The following is a 17,859-nucleotide window of genomic DNA, read 5'->3' as shown; positions in this document are numbered from 1 at the left end:
CTGTGTGCGAATGAGTAGAGGCTGGAGGAGAATATCATCTCTCACCACACCCAGAGCAGTGCCCCTCCTGCCTCTCCCCTGCAAGCCCAGTGCCCCTCCTGCCTTTGCCCTGGACAGCACTGGGGCTACTTACTGGTCTATACATGGGAGCTGGGGATTTGAACTTGGGTTCTCGTGATGCTTAGCAAGTTCTCTGAGCCTTGTGTAGTCCAGGGCGGCCTGAAACTCAAGGTGTTGCCAAGGTTGGCCTTGAACCTCTGATACCTCTGCCTCTACCTCTGGAGTGCTGGGAATATAGATGTGTGCCACCGGGCTGAGTGTGTGTGTGTGTGCGCGCGCGCGTGCGTGTGTGTGTGTGTGTGTGTGTGTGTGTGTAAGAGTGCAGGCATACCCTCAAGTACTACAGCACAAATATGGAGGTCAGAGGAGACCCCTCGTTCCTGACAAGGTCTTTTACCTGTGTGAAGGTGGTTGTTACCTGAAGCAGATCCCTAGCAAACAGAGCAGAAAGCTGGCTACTCGCTCAGATCCCCATCCTGTAGCCACTGATGATAAAACATGCCTCAGGACAAGCAGACCATGCTGCGCCCATTTTCCTGGGAGAGCTTTGTCAAGTGCTCCCAAGCCTGGTGTGGTGACCCTGTACTTTGGAAACACAGACACTGTCTTATCAAGCACATCTTTAGTTCTTACGTAAGGTATAGCCTGAAGCCTCACAACTTTCCCCAGCAGCAAGGACTTCCCCCTGCCAATCCTGCTAGGCAGGAACCATTAGCCCCATTCTGAGGAGGGGAAACTTAGGCTCCAGGGCACTAAGCAAGGGGTAGCGACTGCATGGCAGATGCTGTCACTGGGGTCTTTTAGACAGAAGTATTTTACTGCTTTAATCCTTTTTACATTTATTTTATAATCTGTGTGTATGCCCGTGGTCAGACAACCTGCCTCAGCCACTTCTCTCCTTCCTCCATGTGGGGCTGGGAACGAAGCCCGCTTTCATGCTTGGTGGCAGGCACTTTTTCCTACTGAGCCATCTCAATAGCCCTTATTGTTGAAGTAGGCTTTAATATGTCTCAGGCTGGCCTCAAATTCACTACATGGCGGGGGAGGGGGGGTGTATGTGTGTGTGACCTTGAGCTCCTGATCTGGCGTCTATATCTTGAGTGCTGGGATCACAGGCAAACGTGATTTATGAGGTACCTGGTTTCTGTGGTGGCACACACCTTTAATCCCAGCACTCCGGAGGCAGAGGCAGGTGGATCTCTGTGAGTTCCAGGCCAGCCAGGTCTCTTTAGTGTTTGGGCCAATGAGACCTGAATTTTATCCCTGGAACTCACAAGGCATAAAAGAACCAACGCTAGCCAAGTTGTCCTCTGACTTTCACACAGCTGCTGTGATGCTCACGTGCCTGTGCGTGCGAACACACACACACTAAATAAATGTAATTTTAAAAGAAACTTTAAAAAATGTGGTGGGCGATAGAGGAAGTCATGTGAAGTCAGCTACAGGCTTCCACACACATGTGTACCCTCACCCACCTGCACATGTACACACTCAAATAACCCCCCCCACACACACACACAGAGATTTGAACTGGGAAGTGGAGTTCTGTTCCTGCTAGATGGTGGAAGGACCTGTCTCACCATCCAGCTTGCAGAGGCAGTCCGCCTCCGTGACTGCGTGTCTAGCATCACAGAGACATTAGCACAGATGGCCTGGTTCTCCAGCCCTCTACCTGCCCTCCTGCTTTGGAAGGTGGGCATGGGTCAGTGACAACTTCCGCAGCGGAGGTCGATGAGCTGGAGTTAGGATGAGAAACAGATTAGGAAGTTTGAGGCCTTGCCAGGGAACAGTGGTCCAGAGCCAAGGATGGCGCGGGGACACCTCCATTCCTCTGACTTTCCCAGCACTAGGAGCAGAAGTCCCCGTTTCTTTCTTTCTTGGAGCAGGGGGGGGCCCTGCTGTGGTTTGTTCAGGGTGGGCGGGGAGTGGGCGGGGGTGACCGCCTCCTCAGGGTTTGGCCCGCCTCCTTCTCCTCCTCTCCACAGACTGCCTTGTGGGACAGTCTCAGCCTCAGTCACCGTGTCCTGGAGTTGGAGCCCAGACCAGCTGAGATGCCTTCTCTGGACCTGGTGATGGAGAACGGCCAGGCGCTCCCGGCCTTCCTGCTCTGCGGCACACTGCTGGTCATCAAGATGTACGCGGTGGGTGTCATCACAGGCTACACCAGGCTTCGGAAGAAGGTACGTGACCTGGGGTGTGTGTGAGCGGGAGTGTGTGAGGGGATTAACTCTCTGCTGCTTTTTCCCTGCAAGAAACTCTGGGAGCCGAATAACGTGGCGGAGGTGTGTTTGCGGGCGTGCAGAAGTAGCTATTTCAAAGCTGCCGCCGCAGCCCTTCTGGATGTTGGGCTTCGGCTCCTGAACCTGTCGGTCTGAGAGCACCCGGGGTTTCCTCTCTCAGCGCCAGGGGAAGCGACCTCCAACAGGAGACGCACGTGGAACACAGGAACTCTGACAACAAGGTGTTCTGACCTGGCGGTTTCTCGGCAGACAGGGAAGGATTTCATATCTGGGTGGAGTGGGAACCGGTAAATCAGGAGCCCCAGAAGTCTTTCCGTGGAAATTCCCACTCCCCGTGGATGCCACACACAGACTCACGGCAGCCTCTGAGGTTTGGTCCTAGCCAGAGGGGTCACGGACAACTCTGTGATCCCAGTCCAGGGAAGGAAACAGCCGCAAAAAGCCCACACGGAGCCGGTGGAAGTGGCCAGGACACTCCGGCCCATTCCTCCGCGTTGGATGAACTCCTGGAAGCCTCTGGAAAGCAGAACTGCACGAAGTATTTGTTGCCTTTTCAAAAGCAGCCTTAGTCCAGTCCAAAGGCAGCGTGGACAGGGTGCGGGTGGGGTCCCTGGGTGGGACTTTTGCCCTCCCGCGGGGTTCAGCCCCTAGGGCACTTACTGGCAGGAATAAAGGCAAGGCCACCACTTACTGGCTGCCTCTGGTTCTCCTGTTTAGTCTTTCCTTGGATGTAGGACAGAGATGCCAGGCAGAGATCGCTAAACTCTGTCCTTGTCCCCTTTGCAGAGGCACCAAATCTGAGCCCTAAATTACCACAAAGCCTGGAGGAGGCAGAGAAAGTTAGGTTACCTCAGTTTTCCCACGGGGGCTGAGGAGATGCTGTCTTCCTGGGGCTCCTTCCATCCCCTGAAGCTTAGTGTCTGGTTCCTGAGCCTCACTTCCTCCTGGTCTCCATCCCCCATAACTCCAGATACAGGGGCCCCTGCTTTGAGCCCTGGGGTCCTCGGGTGCCTCTCCTTTCTGCCGAGAGGAACCAGAGGATCACCCTCTGCAGAGAGAATGGGGACAGGCTCAACGTCCTCTCTCCACAGGCCTGGGGACCTGGGCGACTGGGAGCTCAGTGTCTGGCTCTGTGAACCTAGAGACCTGAATGGCGAATGGGCTACCACTCTGGTCTGTAAGACTGCTTCCTGCTGGAATCTGATGTGAACAGCAGCCGCCTAGGTCCTTCCTGGGAGTCTATGCTCCTTGACCTACTAGAAGTGGCTCCCCAATAGCTGACCGCAGGGGCTTTACTGGTGGCAAAGCCTGGCCCTCAGGGTTGGGGGACTTGGGAACCAGCAAGGGGTAATTCTGGGTGGGAGTTCTAGGCCTTATAATGGCATTTTACGTTTTCTTCAGAGCAGGGCAGGAGTAGGCCACAGCTGGGGCTCCAGGGACAGAGCAGAGTGAAGCACCCCATGTTTAGAAAAGTTGACTCAGCTGTCACCAGAGTTGATGGGGGGAGAATTTGCCTGGCTTTGCAGCAGGGAGTAGCTGCTAGTGAGTCATAAGTCCCCAAAGGCAAAAATGTGACCTTGGGCCTCCACTGTCTTTCCAGCCCTCTCCAGCTGCCCTGCTCTTCCCTGGAGGCTCAGGTGCTCCGTTTTATCCGGCAGCCGGAAGCTACAGAGCCTGGTGGTCAGGGAGGGGTTTAGTGTCTGATCAGGCACTCCAACACCTCTCTAGCTTGTCTGTTTGTTTTTAATCTTCTGAGACAGGGTCTTACCACGTAGACCAGGCTGCCCTCAAACTCACAGAAATTGCCTACCTCAATCTCCGGAGTGCTAGGATTAAAGGCGTGAGCCACCACACTCTGCTAAATATTTTAAACTATTTTTTGAGATTCTTGGACTAGAACCTAGGGACTCATGCATGTTAGGCAGACACAGTACTATGGATACATATTCTGAGCCCCTCCTGAGTGTGCAAGGCTAGCTAGTCACGCTGAACCCCTCCTGAGTGTGCAAGGCTAGCTAGTCACATTGAGCCCCTCCTGGGTGTGCAGGGATAGCCAGTCACGCTGAACCCCTCCTGAGTGTGCAAGGCTAGCCAGTCACACTGAGCCCCTCCTGAGTGTACAAGGCTAGCTAGTCACGCTAAGCCCCTCCTGAGTGTGCTATGCTAGCTAGTCACACTGAGCCCCTCCTGAGTGTGCAAGGCTAGCCAGTCATGCTGAGCCCCTCCTGAGTGTGCAAGGCTAGCCAGTCATGCTGAGCCCCTCCTGAGTGTGCAAGGCAGCCAGTCATGCTGAGCCCCTCCTGAGTGTGCAAGGCTAGCCAGTCATACTGAGCCCCTCCTGAGTGTGCAAGGCTAGCCAGTCATGCTGAGCCCCTCCTGAGTGTGCAAGGCTAGCCAGTCATGCTGAGCCCCTCCTGAGTGTGCAAGGCAGCCAGTCATGCTGAGCCCCTCCTGAGTGTGCAAGGCTAGCCAGTCACGCTGAGCCCCAAGTTAATAATCTCTTAACCTACAAGCCCAAGAGACGGGCGGGAGAGTGCTTTCGCCGGCATAAGCTTTGGTCCACAGGGGAGCAGGCTGAATGGTCTGTAGTGTGTGTAGTAGCTGTCCTGTTATCTAGCCCCTGAGCTCTGTCCTCAGACAAGGACCTCCTCAGGGAGAGTGACCCTCGGCCAATGTGTTGCAGGCTTTTGCCAACCCGGAGGATGCCCTGAAACATGGAGGCCTCCAGTTCTACAGGAGTGATCCAGATGTGGAGCGCTGCCTCAGGTGAGTACCTGAGAGTGTCTAGGACCTGGCTGCTACCGGAGTTCCCTGTGTGTCTAAGGGCCTCCATGGGCCTGATTTCCTCGGACAATTATAGTTTATACATTACATTTGCCTTGGAAAAGAAAATCCTCACGATCTAGAATTAGAGTTAGTTCAAGGTTGGTGGTGAACATATAAGATGTCAAAACCTGGGAGGTGGAAGCAGGAAGCTCGACCAGAGCTGCAGACCAACCACAGAGTGAGAGCATTCGAAGAAAGCATCAGATAAAGAAAAACAAGTGCGATATAGTGGCTCACATCTCTGAGCCCAGCATTTGGGAGGTATGGAATTTGGGAGGCAGGAATGTCGGGGGTTCAAGACCAGCCTCTGCTAGTAGAGAGTCATGCCTGTAGGTGGATCTCTTGTCTCCGTGTGTGTGTGTGTGTGTGTGTGTGTGTGTGTGTGTGTGCACTCCCCCCAAATGTAAAAGGTTTTAGAGTGAGTCTTGAGGCTAGGTATAGTGAGTGACATACACCCATGACGACAAGGCTGACGCAGGAGTATTGCCTTGGGTTCCAGGCTGGTTTGACTATAGGTAAAGCCCTGTCTCAAAAAGAAAAATAACCTTTAATCCCAGCACTCAGGAGGCAGAGGCAGGTAGATCTCTGTGAGTTTGAGGCCAGCCTGGTCTACAGAGTGAGTTCTATGACAGCCAGCCAGAGCTACACAGAGAAACCCTGTCTCCAAAAACAAAAACAAAAACAAAAAAACAAGCCGGCCGGTGGTGGCGCACGCCTTTAATCCCAGCACTTGGGAGGCAGAGGCAGGCGGATCTCTGTGAGTTCGAGACCAGCCTGGTCTACAAGAGCTAGTTCCAGGACAGGCTCCAAAACCACAGAGAAACCCTGTCTCGAAAAACCGAAAAAACAAAACAAAACAAAACAAAACAAACAAACAAACAAAAACGTCTTGGCTGTGTAAATCTCTTCCAGACGGAAAGCCGATTTTTAGCAGCTGGCTCAGTTTTTAGTGTGGGGGACATTCCTTTCCTGTCTCATCAGTGATCCAGAATGAGGAGGGGGCACTGGGGTGATGGAAGCAAGGGGTGAGACGTGAAACAGACCACATACACAGCTCCCAGCAGATCCCCTGGCATCACAGGCCAGGATGGGTGGGGCTGTGCCACTTCCATAACAGAATTCCCCTCTGGGAGGGTTTCCTTATGTTTGTGTTCGTCATTGTCAGTAATGTATACACTTGTGGGTTTGAAAAATGACAACAGTGTGGCCTAGGAAGTGGAACTCCAGGCCGCCCTATCCTTTCCAACAGAATGAAATGCAGGCTGATCTGCATGTGTTTCGGCAGATCCTCAACCTTCTGTGGCAGGCACTGGTCTTGCACAACCGTGACCCCATATTGGTGACTCGTGGTTGTCCAGGCCATTCTGAGCCACTGAGAGGGAAAAACTGAGTGGCCCAGGCAGCCATCCGTCAGCAAGAGCTGACAGGTTGTGTTTTGTTGCCTCCTAAAGGCATAACCTTGTCCAGGGAAGACAAAGGAACTCTAAGGAACCCCAGCGGTCCCACCTACCCAGGAGGATTTTTCTCCTTTTCTAATATTTGCTTTATATTTATATTACTTCATATGTATGAATGTTTTCCCTGCATGCAGGTCTAAGCACCCTTATGTGCCCATTGGATCCCTTGGAACTGGAGTTACAGATGGTTGTGAGCTTCCGCATGGGTGCTGGGAATTGATCCCGGTGATCCCTCTGCAGGAGAAATAAGTGTGCCTGACCCCTGAGCCATCTCTGTAGCTGGATTTGATTTCTTATACTCTCTAGTACTGAAGCTTAAGTGGTTCGTATTCAGTGAGCATTTTCTGAACATTCCTACCTAATACTGCTACTGTCCATCCACCCGTGAGGCTTCAGTCAGTACTTGCTAGGTGCTTGTTAGGGGGAGAGGCCAGCACCTGGGTAGCCGAGAACCCTCCTGACTCCTTAGAGCATCACAGACAGCTGAGGGTAGAAGATGAAGCTCAGGTTGGTAGAGGGCTTGCATAAAATAGAGTTGGAGGCTAGCCTGGGCTACATGAGACCCTGCCTGACAAAAGGAAGGAAGGAAAGAAGCCAGCTACTTGTGGTAGCATATCTTTTTAATCCTGGTACTTGGGAGGTACAGGCAGGAGGCTGTGTGTGAGTTTGAGCTCAGTCTGATCTATACAGTGGGTTTCAAGCTAGCCAGAGCTGTGCAGAGAGATCAGACCCTGTCTCAAAGAAGAAAGTGTGTCAGCTGAGGGTGCAGAACCGAGACTCACGCTGGCTGCCCACCACTAGGAACTGGCGAGGGGGGGGCGGGGGAGGGAGGGGGGGAGAGAGAGGGAGGAGAGAGAAAGAAAGAGAGGGGGAGAGAGAGAGGGAGGAGAGAAAGAAAGAGAGGGAGGGAGAGAGAGAGAGGAGAGAGAGAAAGAGGAGAGAGAGGAGACCGAGAGACAGAAAGAGAGACCAGTTAAATATTAGAACCAGGGCAGGGGCCCCGGGCCACAGGGCTGTGAACACAGGAAGCTTGTAGCCTGGATCCTGGGTCGTGCATAAATCTGCCTTGTAGATTAGCACATGCTGGAGACAAGCCAGGCTGGTCCTGGGGCAATCAGGAGCCAGGTTTAAGAATGGAACCCCGAGGGCTGGAGAGAGAGGGTCCTTAAGAGCACTGTCACTCTTGCAGAGGACTCAGGTTCAAGTCCCAGTCCGCACAGGATGCCCTTGTCTGATCTCAGGCTTTAGGCACACATGTGGTGCACATGCATACGTATAGGCAAAAGTACTCATACAGAAAATAAAATAGATAACGTTAACTTAATTTTTTTTTTCGAGATAAGAGTCTCACTATGTAGCTCTGGCTGTCCTGGAACTAGATCTCGTAGACCGGGCTGGCTTTGAGCTCACAGAGATCCGCCTGCCTCTGCCTCTCGAGTGCTGGGAAGAATGGAACTGAGGCCACCTGTAGTGGCCTCACCTGGAATTCCAGCACTGAGGAGGTGGGGGCAGCAGAAACAGGAGTTCGAGGCCAGCCTTAGCTGTACAATATACCATAGAGGCTTGCACAGGCTACATGAGACAGGAAGGAGGCCAGCTGTGGGTTAGTGAAGGAGGCCCTGAGTGAGCATGTATTATGACATGGGCATGACCGTGCCAAAGACTAAAGCCTCAGACCCATGAGGATGGCAAAACCTTCCTCAGGTGAGGCCCGGGGATGGGCAAAGCCTTCCTTTGGTCCCAGTGCGAACGTTGGCAGGATGTATAAAGACTAGCAACTGTAGCCTCCCCAAGGGTTTACAGGCAGAGACTGATCTGCTACACAGACCTCCTGACCCCTCCCCTGTTCTGTAAGCGTCCGGTGGAGAGCGAGTGACCCACTGACCCCAGCTTTTCTGAGTGTGTCTCGTCTTCCGTTCATTCCCTTGCTGCCCCAGGTGGGGCCCAGCCTTGTTGGGCAGGTGCCAGCCACGTTCTCGTCCCCGGACACCTGCCTGCACTTGCAGATGGAAATGTGTTCACCTGCAGCTGTGTGTCAATTCGCACACAGGACTGCTCCCCCTGGAGGGACATTTGACCCAAATTATTTCATCTTGTTTCTCACTGTTTAGGCCTTTAGCCCAAAGAAAGAATCAGTTTGCCAAGAGATTTGGCCCCCAGGTGCTGACTTCCTATGTTCTAAAAATGATATCCCGCCTGTCCATTTATCAGTAGGGGACATGGACTCAGAGAGGAAGGGACACCTGCCTGTGGGGGCTCAGCTCCTTGGTGGCAGCCAGAGTTGGGGACCTCTGGCGGAAGCCCTATTTCTCACTAGGGTCAGCGAGGGCCTGTGACAGGTTGTCAGCCCAAGGAGAATGAGGAGCAGTCACAGTTGTGTCCGGGCCAGGGCTGGTGATTTGGGGGTGGCGATGATGAGGGTGGTGGTAACAAACTTAAGGCTGCTTTTCCTTATTTTCTGGGTACCAACACCCACAGCACCCCAGCACTCTGAGGAGAGTGATGTTATCTATAGAGATAGAAGGGTGTGCCAGGGTCTGGCCCTGAGGCTATAACTCTATCTAGCAGGAGGCAAAGCTTCAACCCTGGCCTCAGCCCCCACCCCTTACCGATTTCCCTTCCCTTTGCACATCCGCCTTTGGCACCGAGCAGCCGTCCTCCTTGCACCCTGAGCTCACGTAAGTGTGCGGCATGGGTGACGAGCTGGGAGAGAGGTAACGTGTTGCCACCAGCTGCTGTCACTGCCCTGACCCGGGGTCATCAGAGGTCTCTCCCCACTGAGCAGTAAGACAGCTCTGTTACAGAGGGAGGGTGAGGGGCAGGCCCGAAGCCACAGGGGGCTGTGCAAGTCTCATCTGGTGGGAACTGGTTTTGGGTGACTTTCGCCTCAGAATGCTGGTCATTATCGGAGTGACACAGTTCTCCCTGCCTCCCAGTACGTGACTCCTTCCACGCCTCTGTTTGGAGACTGTGGCAGGGCAGGAGAGGTGAGCCTTATTTTTTCAACGTCCGGATTTCCCCATTCTTCCCTGCCCCAGGCACCACCGTGGCATTGTGGGGCCCCATTGTAGCTTCTAACAGATGAGGGAGGGAGGCCCTGGGTCTGAGCTCCATCTGCTCCGGGCCACATTTCCCATGTGGGCCACCCCTTTGCTGCCTGGTGAGGAATCAAGGAGGTGGCCCGCCTCCCCAACCAGGGACCTGCCACAGAGCAGGGGTCACTCCTGTCCCTGCTCTTCAGGTTTGGCCACATTTGTTCTCAACCTGGTTTGGTTTGTTTTTGAGATAGAGTCCCCCTTAGCCCAGGCTGGCTAACTCTCCAGCTGAAGATAACCCTGGACTTCTACCCCTCCTGGCTCTACCTCCTAAGTGCTAGAAATAGAGGCTTATGTCACCTGACCTCTGGTTTATGTGTTGCTGGGGACTGAAACCAGGACCTTTTAATTGCTAGGCAAATGTTATACAGGCTAAGTCATATACCAAGACTTTTTAAAAAATCATTATTTTTCTTTATGTGTATGGGTGTTTTATATTATATACATGCAGAGCCCAAAGGGACCAGGAGAGGGCGTCAGATCCCCTGTAAGTGGCATTACAGACCATTTCGAGTCACCATGCAGGTCCTCTGCAAGAGCAGCCAGTGCTCCCAATCACTGAGCCATCATCTTCCGACATTATTTTCAGGATAGGTCCTTTCGTAGCTCCAGACTGACTTCAACGCTACTAGGGTGTTGAGGCTGACTTTGAATTCCTGACTCATGGTAAACCTCCTGCCTCAGCCTTCCAAGTGCAGAATACAAGTGCAAGCCAACACAGCTGGCCTTTTTTTTTTTTTTTTTTTTTTTTTGTGTGGAGGGAGCAGAGAGGTTCAGAGAGGGTGTCTCTCTGTTTAACCCTGGCTGTCCTGGAACTCACTCTGTAGACCAGGCTGGCCTTGAACTCACAGAGATCTGCCCGTCTCTCCCTTCCACGTGCTGGGATTAAAGGCGCGCCTTTAATCACCACCACCTGGCCTTGACTCTCACTCAACACTCTGCTTGCACAGGCGTGTGAGCCCAGGGGCCAGCCTCGGCTGCCATTTCTCAGGTGCTGTCCCACTGTTTTTTTTTTTTTTGATTTTTCGAGACAGGGTTTCTCTGTGGTTTTGGAGCCTGTCCTGGAACTAGCTCTTGTAGACCAGGCTGGTCTGAAACTCACAGAGATCCCCTGCCTCTGCCTCCCAAGTGCTGGGATTAAAGGCATGCGCCACCACCGCCCGGCTTGTCCCACTGGTTTTTGAGACAGCTTTATAACTTGGAACTAGGTTAGCCCATGGGGCTTCCTGTCTCCACTCCTCAGAGCTGGGATTGCAGGTGGGTTCAGGAACACATAGCTTTTCATGTGGCTTCTGGGGTTTGAACTTGGTTTTTCATGCTTACACAGCTTACCCTTTACTGATGGAGCCTTCTCCCCGGTCCTCAGCTCCCGTGTCTTAAGGAGCAGTCTGGCACCCGAGCCCCTCCCCTCGAGCGTTCCCTGGCACTGTGACAATCATCCCATAGGTCCTGTGGAGGCAGAGCTCATCTGCAAGCATCTTTCTGCAATGGACTTTCAAGGTGTTCCCATAACTAAGACACAGAGACTGTGTAGATACTGTTCCGTGTCATCGGGTGCTGTGATCTGAGGGAAACCTGCCCCGTCTCTGGTGACCCATGTGATGTGGAACTGTCTTGAGTGGGGAGTCACCATGGCTTCCGCTCTTAGGTTTCCCACCCTTCCCTGTCATCAGCCCCCAGAGTCCATCCAGGCCCATCACCTGGTGCCACCCCAGCAGGCTGAGAGCCGATCTTACCAGCCATACAGACCTGCTCTCCCTGTGTCGGGTCACAAGTTCATGATCACGGTGAGGTGAGGAGAAGGAAGGGCGTGGGGATGGGTCTCAAGGGGAGAGGGGCTGACTGCCATACCTGAGAAAGTTCCAGGCCCTGCTGGAAGAAGGGTGGGTGGGTGGGTGTGGGTGCACACCCTCGTGTGTGTGTGTGTTTGTGTGTGTGTGGCTGTAGTGTTTGTGTGTGTGTGTGTACAGAATCATGTGGGGGGTGACTGTGGTGTTTGTTTATGGGCATATCGTGTGTGTGTGTGTGTGTGTGTGTGTGTGTGTGAGTGAGAGAGAGAGAGACTTATACAGCCCAGGCCTGCCTCAACTCACTCACTAGCTGAGTATGACCCAGATTTATTTATTTTTATTTTACATGTGCTTACTTACATGTATATATGTGTGCACCATGTGTGTGCCTGGTACCTGGTACCCTCAGAGGCCAGAGGAGGGCATCAGATCCCCTGGAACTGGAGTCACAGATGGTTGTGACCCACTCTATGGGTGCTGGGATACGAACCCTGGGTCCTCTACGAGATACCACCGCTCTTCACTGCTGAGCCAGCTCTCCAGGCCCTGAAGCAGAGCTGGAATAAGCAATCCACCTGCTAAGATACAGCCCCCCCCCCCCTTCTTAAGAATTTTTATGCCCTCTGCTGAATTTCTTTTCCTCCTGTTACCAGGCCTCTCTCCTGCTCACCGGCTCACTTCCCTCTTGTGTGCTTCAGCAAACGGGTCAATTCTGAATTCTTGTGCTGTTCTTACCATAGGGCCTTTGTGTATGCTGGGTACTTCCCAAGAAGGTTCTTCCTCTGCCTGGCCAGCTTCTCATCATTTAGGCTCTAACATATCTCACCAGCCCTGACTACTGCCCCCGTCCCCCGCCCCCCTACCTCCACCCCCGCAGCATTGGGGTGCTGGGTGCTCCAGGCCTCTACCGGGCTCTACCTCTTTTGTCCTTCACTCAGTAAGCTGCTGGTGGCTCTTGCTAAGACTCATTTTCCAGTGGTTCGCCACAGAGGCGCTGGGACCAGGCTGGGCTCGCCGGTGGCCTGGTGCCGCTGGTCAGATGGGCTGCAGCTGGAAGCTGGAGTCCTCAGACTGAGTGATGGGGCCTGTCCTGGGGAAGGTCGTGGCTCGGCCACTGTTTATCTAAGCAGTCATCGATGGCTCCAGGCATTCGCTGTCCCTAGTTGACGGGGCTTTGACTGCCTGGTTCGTTTTTTAATGAGGCAGCAGTATAAACAGGGCCGTGGAAATTGAGTGACAGCCAGTGAGAGATTTCTTCCTTGGTTATTATTTATGGTAAGGTTGGATGCAGCCTTCCCGCCACGCATGCTTATGAAAGAGTGGGATAGCACGCGTGAAGCAGGGAAGGCTGGCCAGAGTCCTGTGCTTAGCTGGGCTGGTGAATGGAAGAATCCTATGGTTAGTCCGGCAAAGATGATGCTTAGTCCGCTGTTGGGGCGGAAAGGGACAGAGGCAGCACCAGGCAGGGTCCCAATCCTGCATTCATAGGGCAGGCATGTCTCAACCCTGCCTCAGGGAATACATGTCACTCACCCAACCCTATCCTCTGAGTCCTCTTCCCTTGGTGTCAGAAGGGACAGTGTGGGGAAGGTGGGATGGACTGGGCCCATAGGAGACCTGTGGAGCTGTTACCTGGGCTTTGAGCCTCAGCCACATCTGAGTAAAAGCTCAGAGTCACTGCTCCCCTTGGCCCTACACATTCTAGCTTATGGGTCAGCAAGGGATTGGGTTATCTGGCAGCCTCAAGAGTTCCCTGGTGGATTGGGAGTCCCAGAACTAAGCCTGCTGACTGTACTCCTCTGCCCCCCAGAGCCCACCGCAACGACATGGAGACTATCTACCCCTTCCTCTTCCTGGGCTTCGTCTACTCCTTCCTGGGACCCGAACCTTTGATCGCCTGGATCCATTTCCTTGTTGTCCTCACAGGCCGTGTGGTGCACACGGTAGCCTACCTGGGCAAGCTGAACCCACGTGTCCGCTCTGGAGCCTATGTCCTGGCCCAGTTCGCCTGTGTCTCCATGGCCCTGCAGATCCTCTGGGAAGTGGCCCATCACCTGTGACCAGTGGCTGGAACCTCTTCATCTACCACACTGTGGACAGAAGCCACCGAGGCTGAGCCTGGCGACTTAGGTGTGTTGGATCCCTGAGCCCAATGTGTGCACGAGTGTTTCTTAGCCTCTTGGGGTCTGGATGCCGAACTAGAACCACTTACAAATGAACTGTCAAGATCAATAGAACGGCCGGGCTGTGGTGGCACACACCTTTAATCGCAGCACTCGGGAGGCAGAGGCAGGCAGATCTCTGGGAGTTCGAAGCCATCCTGGTCTACAAGAGCTAGTTCCAGGACAGGCTCCATAGCTACTGAGAAACCCTGTCTCAAAAAAAAAAAAAAATCGACAGAACATCCTTGACCCTCACAAAAGCCTTAAACATCACCCACACCCCCTCGTGCCTCGTGGTGGTGCACGCCTTTGATTCCAGCACTGGGGAGGCAGAGGCAGGCAGAGCTCTGTGAGTTCGAGGCCAGCCTGGTCTACAGAGCGAGTTCCAGGACAGCCAGGGCTACACAGAGAAACCCTGTCTCAAAAAACCAAACAAACAAACAAAAACAGTCGAAAGGACAGAGGATTCTCTAATAAAGCCATCATTCAGTCCAGGGCTAGAAATGACTTCTCAAACCTGCCCACAACTCTGGGCCAGCCCAAAGAGAGACACCTGGCTGGTATGTGTCCTCACAAGAGACCCAGCGGCGGCCAGATCCCTCTCAGATTGCGCAGCTGGGGTGCTTGCTATTTTTCAGAGGTGGGCAGGTCTGCACGTCCCTGTTGACACCTCCCTGTTCTTTGTTCCGAGTGCCTTAGTACAGGCTGAGGAATGGTGAGTGCCACACGGTAAGCTCTGCCTGCCTGCTCAAGGCCTTCGCTCCTCCGAAAGGCAGTCGGTGATGGGCTTCCGCCGGCCAGCTATGGAAAACGAACTTTGGGCTTGTTCAGTATCTATGAGGTTTGAAGACGTCTACCCCTGTGGAAAACCTCACGTGTGTGTGTGTGTGTGTGTGTGTGTGTGTGTGTGTGTGTGTGTGGTGTCCCAGAGTCCTCCTGAGACCTGTTCAGGGTTAGTCATTAAACAGCAATGTGTGACCTGTGAATGCCCCGTGTTTCTTATTTCCAGTGTCCTTGCTGTCCCAGCTGGCCTGGTGCCTGCTGGGAATTTTTAGGGTTCTGGTGTTTGTATGTTTTGCTTGTTTGAGACTGTTTTCACTTAGCCCAAGTTGGCCTCAAACTTACAATGTAGCCGAGGACAAGCTTGAACTAACAGCCTGCCTCTACCTCCGAAGTGCCGGATTATAGTCCTGCACACCACGATGGGTTCTTTTCTGGTGCCCAGACAGCACAGACGGCCTATTTGTGGAAGTCACACACCATCAGGCTGCTCCAGGGAAGTCCCCTTCTTCAGCGGATCCCTGATAACGTGGCCTTTGGCTTGGGATTCAGAGATGTCCAAATCCTGTCCTGCCAGGTGACCTTCCCTGCAGCTCTGCCACCTGGATGCTGTTTTCCTGCTCCTCAGGTGGAGACACAGGAGTGGCCGCCTGGAAGCTCAGGGGCTGCCCCAGTGGGTCCCATGCCCCTCCATGGTGAGATCTGCTTACTGAGACCTAAGGAAAGGCCAGCTAGCCTAGGCTTCAGTCCCACCCGGCCACAGCGCGCCGGAGTGGACAGCACTGCCCTCTTGTGGTGAGGTGAAACCTTTGCTCTTGGCGTGCTCGTCTAAGGAAAACAAAAACCTCTGCAGCAACTCCCCTCCCTCCCTGCACTCCCGCCCCTGTTTTGAGTGAGCATTAGGCTGGATGTACCTTCATATGTCATCGTCCCCTCACCACCCCACTTGATACTTGAAATAATTTTAAGAAGGAGGCATTCTTGTATTTTAGACAAGATCGGCTAGTTCAGATGGTATGGCCGAAGACTTCGTTCCTGCATTTTCATTTTACGCATATGGGTGTTTTGTATGAAGGCATGTCTATATCATATGTGTGCCTGGTGCCCATGGGAGCCAGAAGAGGGTGTTGGATCCCCGGAAGCTGGAGTTACAGTTGGTTCTGAGGCACTATGTGGGTGCTGGAAATGAATCTGGGGTCCCAGAAGAGCAGCCGGAACTCTTAAACACTGAGCCATCTCTCCAGTCCCATTTTAGCATTCTAGCCGAGGGATTCGGGGTCCAAGAAGAGAGATGACTTGCTCTGAATTCCTGGGCTAGGACAGGAGAGAACTCAGCAAGGTAGGGCCCAGGGTGGATGGAGGCCTGAGAGGTCGAAGCTGGACAAATGAACATCTGTCCATTTTTATGTTTTACCTCTTGAGGAAGGTGGGCTTGTGACTGCCAGGTGTTCTAGTAAGGACCTGCCAGTGGCCTGGTGCAGGAACATGTATCACCCACAACGATTGCATGATCTGGGGACTGGGTGATGGAGCCGGCCCCCTCGGAGGGGTCTGGGTGATGGAGCCGGCCTCTCTGAGGGGCCAGGGTGATAGAGCTGACCCCCTCGGAGGGGACTGGGTGATGGAGCCAGCCCCCTCGGAGGGGACTGGGTGATGGAGCTGGCCTCTCTGAGGGGCCAGGGTGATAGAGCTGACCCCCTCGGAGGGGCCAGGGTGATGGAGCCGGCCTCTCTGAGGGGCCAGGGTGATAGAGCTGACCCCCTCGGAGGGGACTGGGTGATGGAGCAGCCCCCTTGGAGGGGACTGGGTGATGAAGTCGGCCCCCTCGGAGGGGACTGGGTGATGGAGCGGCCCCCTCGGAGGCCCTGAGGATTCACTCCTGCAGTACTTGCTCAGTCCTGCCCCTTAGCACTGCAGTGGGAAAGACAGCACGGCAAGGGACAGTGACCGCCCCCCTTGCAGTAAGGCTGGGAGCACTGATCAGGGGTCCTGTGACCCCAGCTGCCACAGTGACACTGACATTGGTCGGGAACTGGAAGGAAATTCAATTGGGCTGAGTGTGGCAGCGCACACCTTTAATCCAACACACAGGAGACAGAGGCAAGGGGATCTCTGTGTTGGAGACCAGCCTGGTCTCCAAAGCGAGACCTTCTCATAAAAGAAAGCCGAGAAATCAACTGTGAGGGTGGGAAGAAGTCAGTCCTGGTGTGCTATGGTGTGCAGCTGGGGCTGGTGGGAAATCAGGGTAAGAGGCCCCGAGGGTGGCCAGGGAGAACACAGGGTGGGTTGGATACCTAAGCAAGTGACCCGGTGGGCCACATGACCCTTACGCTTCAAGTGGCTTGGACAGTGGACAGCTATGCTCATGAGTAAGAGAGAGGTGGGGACAGTGACTCCAGTGTGGTACCACTGGGCAACTGGCAGGAACCAAGAGACAGGACCTTGTGAGCTGTCCTGTTCCAGCCCTCATGGTAGGGACTGCAGGGAGCGCCCTCTTGACTGTGAATCTGGGCTCAAGACAGGCAGCAGCGTGGCTCCAGCCCACAGCACAGGGTAGAGCAGGTGCACTGCCCAGAAAGGCGGCATGGCCAGCACTGCTGCTGAGCCAGCCAGAGGTGGCAGCGCACAGTGCCTGAAGCTCCCTCCAGTCCTGGTACTGCACCAGCAACTCTTGCCTTCTCTTCCTGGCCTGGTCTCTTGTCCATTTCCCAAACTCCACCCAGACAGGACCAGTCCCTCCTCACCTAGGATCAGACACAGGGAAGGGTGTGGCTGGGCTTGGGGTCCTGGGGTGGAAGCAGCAGCCTGGAGCCTTAGAGTCCTAGAGTTAGGAGCAGGGCAAGGACTTAATGGGGCCTCTCGGAGCCTGGGAAGCTGGAGCTGTCTAAAGTTGGTGCCCAGGGTCTTGGGAACATGCCCTAACCTCTGAGTGAGCAGAGGAGGCCAGGGCCAAGATGGGGTTCATACAAACCCAAGGGACAGTAGTCAACTGTAATTTTTATTTATTTATTTATTTATTTATTTATTTATTTATTTATTTATTTATTTATTTTTAACTAGCTCTGTAGACCAGGCTGGTCTCGAACCCACAGAGATCCGCCTGCCTCTGCCTCCCGAGTGCTGGGATTAAAGGCGTGCGCCACCATCGCCCGGCTCAACTGTAATTTTTTTTTTTTAAAAGTCTGTCTGTATGTATTCTTTGTGTGTATGTGGGTACATGTGTCATGCATGGTACATATGTGGAGGCCAGAGGACAACCTGAAATCAGTGCTCTTCTATCTTGTGGGCCCAGGGATTGAACTGAGATCCTTAGGCAACAAGGCCCTGCTTCGGTCTCTCAGGCCTCCATCCACCCTGGGCCCTACCTTGCCGAGTTCTCTCCTGTCCTAGCCCAGGAATTCAGAGCAAGAGCCTTTACCTGCTGAGTTATCTTGCTGGCCCTTGCAACC

General features: G+C 53.8%; 1 protein-coding gene across 1 annotated transcript; it reads left to right on the top strand.

The window, feature by feature from the left end:
• Positions 1 to 2,031: 2,031 nt before the first annotated feature.
• Positions 2,032 to 14,146, top strand: Ptges (prostaglandin E synthase). The gene is made up of 3 exons (XM_050155325.1): positions 2,032 to 2,240; positions 4,984 to 5,066; positions 13,279 to 14,146. Exons 1-3 carry the CDS (start codon positions 2,112 to 2,114, stop codon positions 13,526 to 13,528), a joined length of 462 nt encoding a protein of 153 aa, XP_050011282.1. The 5' UTR covers positions 2,032 to 2,111; the 3' UTR covers positions 13,529 to 14,146.
• Positions 14,147 to 17,859: the final 3,713 nt, after the last annotated feature.

This window comes from Alexandromys fortis, unplaced genomic scaffold (genome assembly GCF_014885135.2).
Source record: "Alexandromys fortis isolate MF-2015 unplaced genomic scaffold, M_Fortis_MF-2015_v1.1 scaffold_72, whole genome shotgun sequence".
Lineage (NCBI taxonomy): Eukaryota > Metazoa > Chordata > Mammalia > Rodentia > Cricetidae > Alexandromys > Alexandromys fortis.
The sequence above is the reverse complement of the archived record's forward strand: the minus strand, read 5'-3'. Positions and strand labels throughout refer to the sequence as shown.

What these genes read in the sequence shown, in the direction of transcription:
- Ptges (XM_050155325.1), top strand. Translation starts at nt 2,112, where the DNA reads ATGCCTTCTCTGGACCTGGTGATGGAGAACGGCCAGGCGCTCCCGGCC. An exon ending in ACACCAGGCTTCGGAAGAAG is followed by an intron (nt 2,241 to 4,983) that starts GTACGTGACCTG and finishes AATGTGTTGCAG; the next exon opens with GCTTTTGCCAACCCGGAGGA. An exon ending in GATGTGGAGCGCTGCCTCAG is followed by an intron (nt 5,067 to 13,278) that starts GTGAGTACCTGA and finishes TCTGCCCCCCAG; the next exon opens with AGCCCACCGCAACGACATGG.